Source organism: Anguilla rostrata, chromosome 2, assembly GCF_018555375.3.
Source record: "Anguilla rostrata isolate EN2019 chromosome 2, ASM1855537v3, whole genome shotgun sequence".
NCBI lineage: Eukaryota > Metazoa > Chordata > Actinopteri > Anguilliformes > Anguillidae > Anguilla > Anguilla rostrata.
Genome location: NC_057934.1, coordinates 39304716 through 39319134, shown reverse-complemented (window position 1 = coordinate 39319134; position 14419 = coordinate 39304716). Strand labels below are relative to the sequence as shown.

The window sequence follows — 14419 nt, the reverse complement described above, 5'->3', positions numbered from 1 at the left end:
CCTCACAACCTGAAGTCTTCTACAAAATTTTTACGTTACAATGTTTTCTTAGATGGGTAGTGAGCGAAGATTTTTAAAACTTCCATCACATGTTTTCCAGATGACAACACATATGCATTCAGTGACATTAATTGAGTTATTAACAATATTTGTTAGCCAGAATTAAACCTGAATGCTAAAACTAACTTTAGAAATCCACGAAAACAAGTTTACTGCATTGTCAGTTATATGATTTGTTCTTTCATACTTATTAGACCATAATCTTTATGTTTGTGGAACCAAAGTTATGACGTTGAAATTATAACTCAACCAGGTATTGAATTCCAGTGATGAACCTGGAAGCCCCAAAATTAGTAATGTGCTCTACGCTGGTAGGTAGAGAGGGTGCAAACAGCAGACCAGGCAGACTAGAAAATTGCAATGAGCTGCACCAGAATTGCAGTCCACTGCTCGATCTTGACTGACACTTCGCCAACAGTGACTCCTCCTCCTCCTCCCACTTTGGAGCAAGGTGAATCAGGAAATTACCAAAAGGCTCAGGCGTGCCAAAAACCATGATGAAAATACCACTTTTCTAGTACAACGACTTCCTACATGCCATGCACCAGCCAGAAGAAAGAGCCCAAAGTCTTATTTTAACAACTGAACCAATCACATCCAAAAATAGGTTACATGTTTTTTGTAATTTTCCACAACCCAGCCTCCTATTTTCCAAGCATTTGTAGAAAACTATTCGCCTTTTATTCCAATGTTGAAAAGAAGAGATTGTGAGCACCTTGGCATAGTCATGAAGTAGGCAGAGCAATATTCCAGCTTTAAAGCTTGTTCTCCCATCCCCATGATAATGCAGGGCTTAACGGATTACACCATCACCACTGTTGTCAATGTAGTTTTATCTTGGTGGCTGAATGAACTTCATTTTTCCAGGATATGTTCTGCTATTTCCAGAGATTTCAAAGATAATACAGTTTCTTTGCAATGGACCAGTGCACAGAGGGTCCAGAGACGACAATAATGTGGCCCTGTACTGATAAATTGATTTTTGTAGTCAAACTGATGTAATACTTCAGTTCAGTTCATCAGCAGTTAAACTGCACGTATCTCTGACATACAAAGAGACAAACAGCAAGGCATAATTCACTTGGTTCCTTTCCCTTTTGTTTTAATAGCATACATACACACATACATAATACATGCATACATACATACTGTACATACATACACACAAGCATACATACATATACATACTGTACATACATACATACGTTTGGGAACCCTTGATCAAATTACATGTCTTATAGATTTTCTAAAGAAGTTAACAAAACCTCTGAAGGAAAAAAACTTCAACACAGTGGTTCTCAACTCGGTCCAGAAAGGGCCGGTGTGGGTGCAGGCTTTTGTTCCAACCAAGCAGTTACATGCCTGACTCTACTAATCAAGGTCCTTAGTAAAGACTCCAAAGGTTGATTAGTAGAATCAGGTGTGTAACTGCTTGGTTGGAACAAAAGCCTGCACCCACACCGGCCCTTTCTGGACCAAGTTGAGAACCACTGCTTCAACATGACATATTTCTGTAAATTTTATTGCAAAATTACTTTTCATTTGATTAATTTATTTGACTGGAAAAATAAAACAGTCAATGTGGCACATGTTTCAGCATCCTGCTAAACAGTACTTAGTAACACATCCTTTGGCAGAAATAACAACTTCCAAACATTTCCTGTAGCCAGCCAACCTGCTTTAAATTTTTTGCTTTATGGCTAATTTTTTACCATTCTTCCCTGCAGAACCCTTTTAGGTCAGAAATATTCTTAGGTCATCTTGCATTCACTGCATGTTTAAAATCTCCCCACAGATGAGAATGGCCTTCACAGTACGGCGAATGTGAAGGTCATTCTAAAACCTTAATCCTTCATTCCTTTAGGTAGCTCGTGGTTGATTTTAAGACATATTTTGGATTATTTTGTTGCAATATCCAACCTCTTTTCATCTTCAAGTTCTTCACTGATGCTGGGGCATACCTTTTAAAATTTGTTGATATTTAGTTGAATCCATTCTTCCTTCCACCTGCACAATAGTCCTGTACCACTGGCTGCCACACAATCCCGCATTAGATCCACCCCCATGCCGAATGGCTGACAAGGTGTCCTTTACTTCATATGCTTCCCCTCTTTTTCTCCAAGTGCATCTATGGTGGTTGTGGCCAAATAGTTCAATTTTTGTTTCATCTGCTGTACTTTGTTCCAAAAAGACTCTGGCTTATCTAAGTGTTGTGTTGCATACTTCAGATATTGACTTTTGTGATGGGATTGCAGGAAAGGTTTCTTTCTGACAACTTTTCCATGCAGATCATTTTTCTGAAAGCCATGCAGCACAATAGACAGGTGCACTATCACTCCATTGTCAGCTAAACCCGTCTGCAGGTCCTTTGCAGTGGTATGTGGGCTACTTTGCATACCTGAAAAATATGCAAACAGTTCTATCAGATATTTATATAGACTTCAGCTCTTGCCTTGACTGTGTGTGTGTGTGTGTGTGTGTGTGTGCGTGTGTGTGTGTGTGTGTGGCCAGCAGTAAGCTAAATGGAGCTGGAATCATTTAATTATATTTATTTATTTTAGCCTCTACAATGCCTCTACAGTATTATTTATATTAACTAACTGCGGTGTAGCTCAGCAAATATTAATAAACATATATTTGCATAATTCCGGTGTGGCCTGTATTGGAGGATGCACCAATGGAAAGTAGTTTTGATTGTTATTCATTCTTTTCCAAATTTTGAAAAATCTTTTTTTTTCCTTGCTGAACATTATTGCCTATTTCAATTTAATCTCTCCCTCCTCCTCCTCCTCCTCCTCCAAATAGATGAATTCCATTACTCTGTTCAGTCTTCTGAACCTGATAATAGCGAGAAATCCGTATACTCAATGTCGGCCGGCTACAGGAATCTGCAGTACTTAATGTTAACCACTGGATGGAGACAACGGTGTTTGCCGCTTCACATAGACACAGAAAACCTCACACATATTGTCACTCAACGCGGCTGGCATTACATCGAAATAACCTGCTGGTTGCGCTGGTACCACCCACCTGCTCGTGCGTTTCGGGGCCTAGAAACAGAGATAGACAGATGGACGGGTGAACGGGTGAACGCAGAACGAGGAGAAAGAGCCTGGGAAAGAGGGGCACCTTGTCTATGCCAGAAGAGCAGTGATAATTTGACTTATCTGTGTGTTGATTCAAAAATTCGTAACTAAATATTTAATGCCATTGCACAAAAAGAGGAGATGAGAGCGAGGAGTGTGTTAGCCTATTCGATGCGATTTGAGGCGTAGCTGCGGTCACATCATTGGAAAATTGATACAGAGAAATAACATATTGTAGCTAGGTGGTTTAAATATAGACGTAAACATTGAATTACATTAATAGGAAGATCCAGAAACGACATAAAAACAGTGGAAAAAACGAATTATACGGACAGAGGGAGGCGGCCAGTACAGGTACGTAATTTAGGCTACTGTTTATTCGTGCTATTAAATAATTATGTAATCTGTGACATTTTTCACTTACCATCGCCTTTTCAAAACGTTATAATACGCTGTGAACGTACTCAACGAGCAATGTATGTAAAATCGGTTAGATTTTATTTTACGTGTAGCATACAGAATTTTATTTATCGTGGTGCGTAAAAAGGAAGGGGGGGGATAGGGCAATGAGGAGGAAACATACGGTTGCGGAAAGATGGTGTTAAATCTGAACGGAATGTCTATGAATGAAGCAAAGAGAAAAATACTCTTGTGTTCGAAATAATTAGCATTCATTCGTCTGTTTGTATAATTTACCTAATTGATTTCACATTAATGATGCTGCTGTTGATGTTTATTTTCCGTAAAATAGTAGTAGATAAGACCACTTGCAGGTTCTATTCATAGTAATATATAGATTATCCGTATCATTATTATTATTGAAGATAGGAAATGTGATTTACTATTATAATATCATTAGGATATGATTTTAAATAAACGAAAATATTGATCTTTAATCTTTCTATTTCATTTATTCTCTAATATTTTCTCTCTCAGTGTCAGGTCATCAGTCTCACACAAAGTCATGGTGTTCACAGTCCTTACTGTGGCACTATGTGTCACCCTCCAGCACCTGGCTACAGGTAACGAGTGTGTATGTGAGCGAAAGAAAACATAGAGAAGGCAACAGGGTGCATGTATGTGTGTGTGTGTGTGTGTGTGGGGGGGGGGTCTAATTCTGCAGTTAAACATTTTGCTCTGCATGTTTGTAAATGCTTTGATAGCGTAAGTAGTGGAAGGAAAATGGTCTAAGCAAGACATGAAAATAGTGGTCCGTTTGTAGTGTCATACAATATTCCTGTTGTAATATCTGACATCTGTCCTGTTGCCTATTATAATGTCTAATGGGCATCATGCTGTAATGCATGACAAATGATTCTGTTGTAATGCCTGACAGAGGTGAAATATCTGAAGTCCTCCAGTAATGACTAAGCTCGCCAAATGTAACATTAAACATACTGTGGTGGATATCACAGAACACATAAATGAGGTAAATTGTGGACATACGTTAGTACCACATGGAAACATTTATATGTTATACTCCTTTGGGGTTGGCATTCAAGGGCACCTGGAGTTCTTGTCTACAGTTTAATGCAAAATAAAGTTTTAGCTTGCCAAGCCCTGCAGCCCTCTAATGGGCATGTGTACATGTTTGGTGTATTCACTTTTTCTCTTGGTTCACTTTCTAATATTTATTAAATTGTTATGAAAGAACATTGGAAGTAGTTTCATAACAATAGGTTAAGGAGTGGTCATTCTTAATCCTTTGAAGAGTAGGTCTTTTGCAATGAAACTTTAAGTCAGTAGCACTCCATTGATTGTTACATCAGCATCAGAATGCTCAGTGAAGAACATTCTAATTTCATATTTGTCATCTTACACCTTAAAGAATTAATTGTTCTGTCAGTGCCTTGTCAGTGTGTGACTCCATTTCACCCTCACAGGTTTGACTTTTGCCCCTGATGAACTCAGAGAAGATGAATTACAGGTGACTCCTGAGTCCCTACAACACCAGCCCTCCCACACCCCAACCTCTATCCCACAAACCCCCGGAGAACTGATCCGCGCAGCGCTTCACAGTAAGGAATACCTTGGACAATCCCCACTCTATACTGGTAAGATTATATTTACAGTATTATTTGGGTCTGTTCAGTTTCTGTGTGTACAAAGGATATGATTGTTTTATAAATGTAGACAGTGTCCATCTCTCTTTATATAGTGTTAGGGCATAAGTGGTGTGTTTTTGAATCCATAGAAAGATTATATTCATAATTTCTATTGTTAAATGTGTTAAATGTGTTGAAGTGTTTCTCCTGTGCAATTTAACTATTTTGTCATGTCTGTTTCACTGACCCACTGAAGGCACAACCACCAATCCTACGCAAGCTGCCCCTCCGGTCCACCAAACTGAGCCCATATCAACCATGATGTCACCTGGAGTGCTGACCACAGCTGTGACATCATCGGCGGGAGTGCCAGTGGATGGGCGCACTGGAGGGCGAATGCTAGCTGAAAACCCTGCTCCTTTGGGAGTGACGTCTTCACCACTGGAGGAAGAAACCACAACAACGCTGATCACCACAACCACCATAACCACGGTCCACACCCCTGGTATAACTGCACACTCATAATGGTCACATTCACTTCACATGCATTTAATAAATTCCTGACGTTAGTATGTACATGTTCTTCTGTCTTGTAGTAATGGGCTGAATTTATGTATGCTGTACAAAACATGCAGTTTGGAAAATAATATGTTATATAGTGTAATGCTTTACATTTCTTCCTCTTCTGAAATAGTGAGGTAGAATGAATGACAGTAATAGTCTTATATTTCTTGCTCTAGAACCTTGCTGGTGGAGTAACTTCATGTAATGGGTCTCTACGTCTTGCTTTCTTTCTCTTGGGAATGTCCCTTAATGGACTCAAATCAAGGCAAGACATTCATTGTGTACAGATGCAACTACTACATTATTTATCTCCTCTCTTCAAGTGCAATGTAACGCCAGCCTGTTTGGAACAGAGGGGATAGTGCAGTCTCCAGATTTTCACTCTTCCTCCTCATCCATCTACCATCCCTTGGAATGTACTTACAGCATCACTGTCTATACTGGCTATGGAGTGGAAATCCAGGTAGTCTATTCCTTCTCTTTTAGCGCCATTCTTAGCTCTTTTGTACTGTGTAATAGGTGCAGGTCTTCAGCTCGCCCTTCTGTCTCTGTCTCCTTCTATCGTTATCCATTAGGTGAAGAAGGTGAATCTCTCCAAAGAGGAGACTCTTACCATCCTTGGATTAGGGGGGGCAGGCCCTGAACTCCTTGCAAATGAAACACTGATGAGCGAGGGTCAGGTGATACGCAGCTCTACCAATCAGGTGCAGATTCACTATCGCAGCCTTCAGCCAACCTATCGTGGAGTCTTCAGCTTGTATTACCAAGGTACCCTCAAACGAATCGAATCCGACCACTGATGCACTTCTGCCTGTGTTTTTGTCCTTGGTTCCCCATTGGGCTGCTGGCTACATATTCCCACAAGTCTTGATTTAAATATGCTTCAGCAGTTCTGGAAACATCTCAGACATAGCGTGATAATTTAGTATCAGATCAAAACACTGTTCTTTAACCATGTCAAGCCTGTTTGTTCAGTGTACTATTCTGATCATTTTAGTGTAAGGTACCCTTATCCACACAACGCTTTCCTACTGTACATGGAAATAACACTGTTAATACACAAGTACAGTTTAATGAATGCAAATCCTGCATGGGAAGGCCATTTATTCATTGTGTCAAGGCAAATTCAACACATGAATCAATCTTTTTGCTACTGTTTATACTGCATATTTAGTGTGTTTTCTTTCCCAGATTAGAGAGTCAGGAACCAACCATTTGATCTCTTGCTCTCTCTTAGCCTTCCTCCTGTCCTGCACATTCCCTCAGTCCCCTGAGGGAGGGGGCGTGACAGTGACCGATCTTCATCCTGGAGGCCACGCTCACTTCCACTGTGACCCTGGCTTCCAGGTCAGAGGTCACGAGATGTCAACCTGTCTGAACACCACCAAACCTCACTGGAGCTCAGCTGAACCCCAGTGTGTTGGTTAGTGGCATTTTCTCTTCTTACTGCGGTATTTTGTATCATCAGCCGACATTTATTAAATGTTAAATCGATTGTTAAATCAAGGATGATGATGCTTGTCAGCTTTCTCTCAGCTCACCGTCACACTGCAATTAAATATATTGGAAATGTTTCTATTGGAATTGTCTCTTTAGTTAACTCGGTGTTCAAGTCTGACAAAGCCTTGCCGATATATGACTGCGGTTATACATTCAAGTTTTATGACTGTCCTGAAAGAGTGTACCGTGCTGGCTATATGGCACCTGTTTGGACAGCACTGTCCATAGATGTTTATGCATTTTATAGTTACATTTTATTGTTACCATTTCTCTTTTTCTCTCAGCGGTGTCATGTGGAGGGTGGATCAGAAATGCCACTGTGGGTCGAATCCTCTCCCCTACTCCACCTGGTGGAAACCATAGCACCAGTAACAATCTTAGCTGCCATTGGCTGCTGGAAGCCAGGGAGGGCCACAGGCTCCACCTCCATTTTGAGAGGGTCGCCTTGGATGAGGACAACGATAGGTCAGTCACGGCAGTGTTCAAAGGGTTTCTACATTATTGGACTTGTAGAATTGGTTTTTGTAAACCCCTCCTAATCCCCCCTTCCCTTTCTTTTCCAGGCTGATAGTGCGCAGTGGGAACAGCTCTGTCTCTACTCTGCATTTTGACTCGGACATGGACGATGTTCCAGAGCGGGGGATTGTGAGCGAGGGGTCGTCTCTGTACCTGGAGCTCACGGCAGACTCCTCGTCCATCCCGCTTCTGCTGGCCCTACGATACGAGGGTGAGTGGATTTCCTGTGTCTGTGTTCCTTTATATTTGTTATAGGATCCATTTTATTTTAAACAGCGACTGCATGGGTAAAGTGTCTGTGTGCTGTAAGTGCACTGGCTGAACTGACTGACCCCCCCCCTTTTCTGTGCCAAGCATTCGATGCGGAGCATTGCTATGAGCCCTTCCTGCCCCACGGGAACTTCAGCAGCTCTGACTTAACCTTTCCGCTGGGGAGCATCGTCTACTTCTCTTGCTCCCCCGGCTTTGTCATGGAGCAAGGGTCAGGGGTCATCGAATGTGTCGACCCCAGCGACCCCCACTGGAATGAGAGTGAGCCGACGTGTCGAGGTATGGCACCCACACAAAACTGAAGCATCTGTAGGATACTCTGGGTGCTCTTCTCCCTGACTTTCCACCTTCTGCCTCCTGCATTCCCTCGTTTTCTTTTACCCATCCTCTTCCGCTCTACATGCTTTTCTCTCTTTCTCCGCCAGCTCTTTGTGGGGGGGAGCTGACTGATCCGGTGGGGACGGTGTTGTCCCCTGAGTGGCCCCAGAGCTTCTCCAAGGGCCAGGACTGTGTCTGGCAGATTCATGTCAAAGAAGACAAGCGCATCGAACTTGACATCCGCATGTAAGTTCATTCACAGATACAGAGACGTGTTCATAAAAGCTCAGTAGGTATATTTTAATATATGAAATATACCTACTGAAGGTAGTAAACAATAACCATGTGTGGCCTGTACAGCCTGTATTTGCTCTGGCATGCAGTGTTCCAGCATCTGGAATTCTGCTGGAGGAATACAACAACACTCTTCCACAAGAAAGTTAGTCTACTTACGCGATGTTGACGCTAATGGAATGCACAGTATCAGTCATTGTTCCAGAATATTCCATAAGAATTCTGGCGTAACTGCTTGACTGGGTTCAAACCTGGTGACTGAAAAGGCCATGACATACAGTACAGATAACTTCGAAGTCATGCTGCTCCATCCTTAACTGGTGTGTAAAGGCCCAATAGGTAACAATTGACCATAACGTAATAACTGCCCGTAATGTAATAAAATCAAATGTAATGAAACCCCTAATGTAATAAGTCCTGTGATGTAATAGAATTATGAACCTGTAATGTAATAGCATTATAGGCAGCTTAAAACTCATCATAATGTCACCTCTCCTCAGATCAAACATTAGTTAAATTATGATTTGTTAAATATATGGTTGTATTCTGCAAATCACACATGGTATCCAATTTTACTCCTTCTATTACTACATTGCAGCTGCAACTTCATTCATAAACTCCATGTGAGATAATGTCATGCCTCAGAGATGTTTTTCAAAGTTAGTTTTATCCCTTTTTGTAAGGGAAGGTACAGTGAAATATTTGTTTACCCCTTCACAGTATAGATGACCTATTTGTTGCCCACATTAGTGCAGCTATGGAAATGTGGCTGCTATATGCACTAGCATTGTTAATCAAAACACTTAATTTAAATCTGATGTGTCTTTTTGATCTGCTGTTTGCTGCACTAGATGCTTTCCCTGTGCATTTGCCAAGTACATTTTGGTCCTCAAGACAGTGCTCCTTCTTTCTTGGGCCTATTAAATTGAACTGCTTTTTTAATCATCTCTCTCCCTATTTCTCTGTCTCTCTCTCCCCAAGTCTGAATATCCGTCGCAGTGATGTGTTAACAATATTTGATGGCCATGATCTCACCTCTCATGTGATTGGGCAGTACCTTGGATCACGGGAACGCTTTCAAGTTGTGTCTGGTGGGTCAGAGGTCACAATACAATTCCAGAGTGACCCTGACGACTCCTCATTTATTCTCAGCCAAGGATTCCTCATTCACTACCGTGGTGAGTATATCTCGCCCCATCTTAGCGTCAACCTCAATCGGTTTTAGAGGGCCGCGCACTAATACGCATGCCATCTGAAGTGCGAGCAGCCAGACAACTGCTTCTTTACCCTGTGGCAATCTGTCAGCTGGGCTGCCACGGCTACTGCACCAGTGGACTGCACGGTCGATGCCAGCGCGTAGGGAGATCACAGGCGCCCGCGTGGCCAAGGGAGGTGCCAGTGAGCAATAAAGCACAGATTAAACCGCTGACAAAATCCCCCCTGTTTGGACAGCACTGTGGTCAGTTATACGGTACTCCACGGAACCTCAGGTTCATTCTGAGCTGAACGATGCAGCGTGACAGGCTGCGTTTTTACTCATGATATCTGGTTTTTATTTGGGGTCCCATGTGGCTCTAGCAGAAAAGATGTTCATTAGCTTTGGTTGGGCCCTGTAGCATAGGGATCTGAGGTTCAAGCCCATGTTATGATATTTAGTTTTAATAATATAATACTCATTACTAGTCAGTATCATATACTGGTACAAAATGTTACATATATTTTATGCTTCACTGATTCTTATTTTCTTTATCAAAATCTTTTTGTCTAATTGTTATATAAATTGCAATTATGGTAATATGTAGAACATGAAGTAACATTAAGTTTGACAACAAGCTGACAATATCAACAAGGGCAGTTGACTGAGCAGGCATGTATATTGCATATATGGTTAAAGTTAGTATGAGGCAAAGTACATACACCCGCCTGTTGTTTTACTTAAAGTGACTCCGTGCTGGAAGGTATCATTTTTAGTCATTGAGTGTGTATTATTTCAGTTTTTTTGAGATTTCCTGTAATTTCTCATGAAACAGAGGTGGAACGCAATGACACCTGCCCTCCACTCCCTCCAATTGAATTTGGCTGGAGAAGCTCTTCTCACCCCTCCCTTGTGAGGGGAAGCGTACTCACCTATCAGTGTCAACCTGGGTATGACATAATTGGCTCTGACATCATAACCTGCCAATGGGATCTTTCGTGGAGCAATAGCCCACCCACCTGTCATAAAGGTGGGCTTTCAAATTATGTTTTTCATGTGTTAAATTTGGGTTGTTTTGCACCTTTACTGACTAATAATATCTCAGTTCAGAAAAGCCATAGGAACTCATCCGTTGTCTTAAAAAACAGCAATAGATAGATTTAAGCTAACCTTGAAAACGTTGTCCTCACAGTACCCTAAAAGCCTATTGATTTTTAACATCACTGCATTGATCATCTGGGTCACAGAGGAATTTCAGGTCTTCCAATTTGAATATTTATAATTACCATACATTACTGTAACTGGGTACTTCTAAAATGGCTATCATTTTCACAGTCCTAATTACTATAATTAATATTGGTTGATATCCACTTACCCACATAGGGCAGCCACATAATGAATATATCAAATTTCCAAGATCTGGTGATTTTTATATGTTAGAAGTTTCAGTAGTACCAAATTAAGGGTATTGAACCATTTCCATTCTCCTCTCTCTTCAGTCCAGCAGTGTTCTGACCCCGGTGAGGTGGTCAATGGAGCACGCTCAGTGCGTCCAGAGTCTGGATTTGCTGTGGGCTCAGTGGTGCGTTACACCTGCAACCAGGGCTACCAGCTGGAGGGGCCTGGTCAGATCTCCTGCCATGCAAGGGACACTGGCACGCCTAAATGGAGTGACCGCAGTCCCAAATGTGTCTGTGAGTCATGTAGAGGGCTTAAATCTGGCATACTGTGTGTGCGCATGTGTATGTGTGTGTGTTTGTGTGCGTGCATGTGTGTGTGTGTGTGTGTGACTGTCTGTTTCACTGTCCTTATCTTGTCAGGTACTGTGCTTCTCACATGTTATATGCAGGTATATACAGTCAGAGTAGATTATATTGTGTTGACCACTCTCCTCCCACTTTCATTTTGCCTTCACAGTGAAGTATGAGCCTTGTCCCAACCCAGGTGTGCCTGATAATGGCTATCAGACCCTGTACAAGCACAGCTACCAGGCGGGGGAGTCTCTCCGCTTCTTCTGCTTTGAGGGCTATGAACTAATAGGGGAGGTGACCATCACCTGTCTTCCTGGACACCCCTCTCAATGGAACAGCCCGCCACCCTCCTGTAAAGGTGAGAATGGGTTAGCAAGACAGATATAGCATGGTTTGACGCAGGGCAGCTGAGCATTGGGAAAGAGGATTGATTAAGCAGAATTTCATTGAATTTTTACATTTCTTTCTCATTTCTTCTTTTCTACTTTTCTGTTCACAGTGGCATATGAGGAATTATTGGATGACCACAAGCTGGAAGGTAACCAGTGCATACGTTATTATGATTAATGCTATTATGTATTTTTCATCCTCGTATCTTCCGTTTTCTGTTATCATTTTTATTGACTGAAATTTGAAATAAAAGCACTGAACAATTACCTTGGAAGCCAATCCTAGGAAGGTTGTTTTAGATTCACAGAGATACCCACATCCATAAATATATGCAGGTGCTTGGTAAAATAAATAATAATGACCTGACAAAATCCAAATGGTTTAAATGGTTATTGCTCACACATTGAATAAATCAATGGGAGTATAACAGCATTGTGCTACTATTCATTTTGTCAAAGGCTTGTTTGTGTCAAACATAGTTAGCATGTGCATTGACTAAGTGAATACATCTCAGCTGAAAAGTAATCTGACTGCTTTTTTCATTCAAGTCTCTAGGAGGACAGACCCTTCCAAACAAATGGAGGGGGAGAAAATCGCCCTGGCAATCTTCCTGCCAATAATCCTAGTTATCTTTCTTATTGGGGGAATCTACCTTTATTACACTAAGTAAGTCCTGTTCGATGCACTTCATGTGTATGAATGAACAGCCTGAAGCAGGAGCAAAAGGGTGAAATTGCGTACCGATTGTCCCTTGTGTGAATCTGAATACTGTTGATTTTTTAATTTTCTCTAAAGCACCTGTTTCTCTCTTTATCCTTTTCTCTCAGCGTGTGCAGACTCCAGTGGAAGTCCCTGTTTTGGAAGTCACTCTCTCACACCCACTCCTACAGTCCCATCACTGTGGAGTCAGACTTCAACAATCCTCTGTATGAGGCAGGGGTGAGTCACTCTGAAACCTTCATTTCTTAAAACACAAGTGTGGAAACCAAACAGTCTTCCAGTCCCTAGGTACAAACGAGCATTTCATTTCATTCGGATCAGATATATTGCATCGACCCACAATGACCCACATTGCTTTCCCACAAGCTCCTGGACAGACTCTTGTGAGTCTGAACAAGAATGACTAAATGAAGGCTCTGGAATAGTGAGATTTCACTTTATAAATGTGTTTTTTCTTTTCATTTTTGAGCAGACAAAGACACATACTATTACACTGTGTACTGTAATTACCACTAATTCCAAGACTTTCATCTGCTCTCCCTAAAGATAGCAGTGCAATATTTTTCTTAAACGGTGCTGTTGGGTGTTCTGTATATGTCCTGTGAAAGGTCCTAAAAACTATGTATGAAAATAGCAATTGATTAGTTAAGCACAGATAATCTCCTCAACTGGACATGGGAGGTTTATAAAATAGAGGCATTACTACCTATGTGTGCTCATGCAGTATTTATGGATTGAGATATTCAGTGAGCAAACATTGCTTACCTTTGTTCCCTTGATTTTCACATTTGTCTCAGGATACAAGGGAATATGAAGTATCCATCTGAATGGGGTTGAGGCATGAAAGAAAGAAGAAAGAAGAAGGAAAGGGGGGAAGGTGTTTTTTCTCTTCCTTGTCTTTAATTCTCCCTTCACCCCAGTCTCTCCATCCTTTTCACTCTCTCTATCTCTCTCTGAGTCTGTTCATTTACCTATAACACAGCTCTGTTTGTGTGTGTTTGTCTGTCTGTGTTTGTCTGTCTTTCTATCTCTCTGTCTGGCCGTCTGTATCAAAGGTCAGCCCTGGCTGTTTTGTCTGTGCATCTGTGACTTGGCTTGTCAATTGTTCTGTGTGTGACTATCTGTTAGTAATGTTTTCAGTTACAAGCTTTATATCTATGATTAGGACTCTGGTGCCTTAGAGAGAAAGGGAGGTAAAAAAAGAGGGAGAAACTGGTATAAAAAGTGAGAGAAGGCAGCATTACAAAAACAAACTGAAAGGATGGATGAGATAGAGAGATTGACAGACACAAACAGAGAAGCAGACACACTCACAAACATGAATACACACGCACTAGAACAAATTGAATGTAAATATTTGACTGAATATTGAGGCTTATGTATGTACTAATTCAGTGCCAAAAGACTACATCCCGTAATGTGATGCCACTTCATGCTGCACCTCTGTTGCCATTGTAATTCCTCCATCAATTGTAAAAGAGAGAAGAAATGACAATGTTGCATTTTGTTCATTGTAGTTTCTTTTGGAAGTATTCTGCTCCATCTCATCACTTGGTCTGGCATTGGTTATGACAGAAAATAGAGGAAGAGGAGCAGAATGTCTCCATTTTTAAAGCACGCAATGATTGTATATTTTATTGCTTCTGCTGTTACAGTAATTATTCTCAATCATTACTTGATTATGGTTAATAATGGTTATTATTGTTATTA

General features: G+C 41.2%; 1 protein-coding gene across 1 annotated transcript; it reads left to right on the top strand.

The window, feature by feature from the left end:
• The first annotated feature begins 3045 nt into the window (after positions 1–3045).
• LOC135249189 (seizure protein 6 homolog) lies at positions 3046–14112 on the top strand. The gene is made up of 19 exons (XM_064324554.1): positions 3046–3500; positions 4083–4168; positions 5030–5200; positions 5448–5696; positions 6079–6218; positions 6331–6523; positions 6993–7178; positions 7540–7720; positions 7819–7982; positions 8126–8320; positions 8467–8605; positions 9635–9831; positions 10684–10878; positions 11348–11542; positions 11766–11957; positions 12099–12137; positions 12538–12655; positions 12817–12928; positions 13507–14112. Exons 2-19 carry the CDS (start codon positions 4111–4113, stop codon positions 13534–13536), a joined length of 2754 nt encoding a protein of 917 aa, XP_064180624.1. The 5' UTR covers positions 3046–3500; positions 4083–4110; the 3' UTR covers positions 13537–14112.
• The last annotated feature ends 307 nt before the right edge of the window (positions 14113–14419 follow it).

Excerpts from the sequence above, each read along its gene's own strand:
- LOC135249189 (XM_064324554.1), top strand. The coding sequence starts at position 4,111 with ATGGTGTTCACAGTCCTTACTGTGGCACTATGTGTCACCCTCCAGCAC. Across the intron at positions 8,606-9,634 it reads ATCGAACTTGACATCCGCAT|TCTGAATATCCGTCGCAGTG; the intron begins GTAAGTTCATTC and ends TCTCTCCCCAAG. Across the intron at positions 12,929-13,506 it reads ATCCTCTGTATGAGGCAGGG|GATACAAGGGAATATGAAGT; the intron begins GTGAGTCACTCT and ends CATTTGTCTCAG.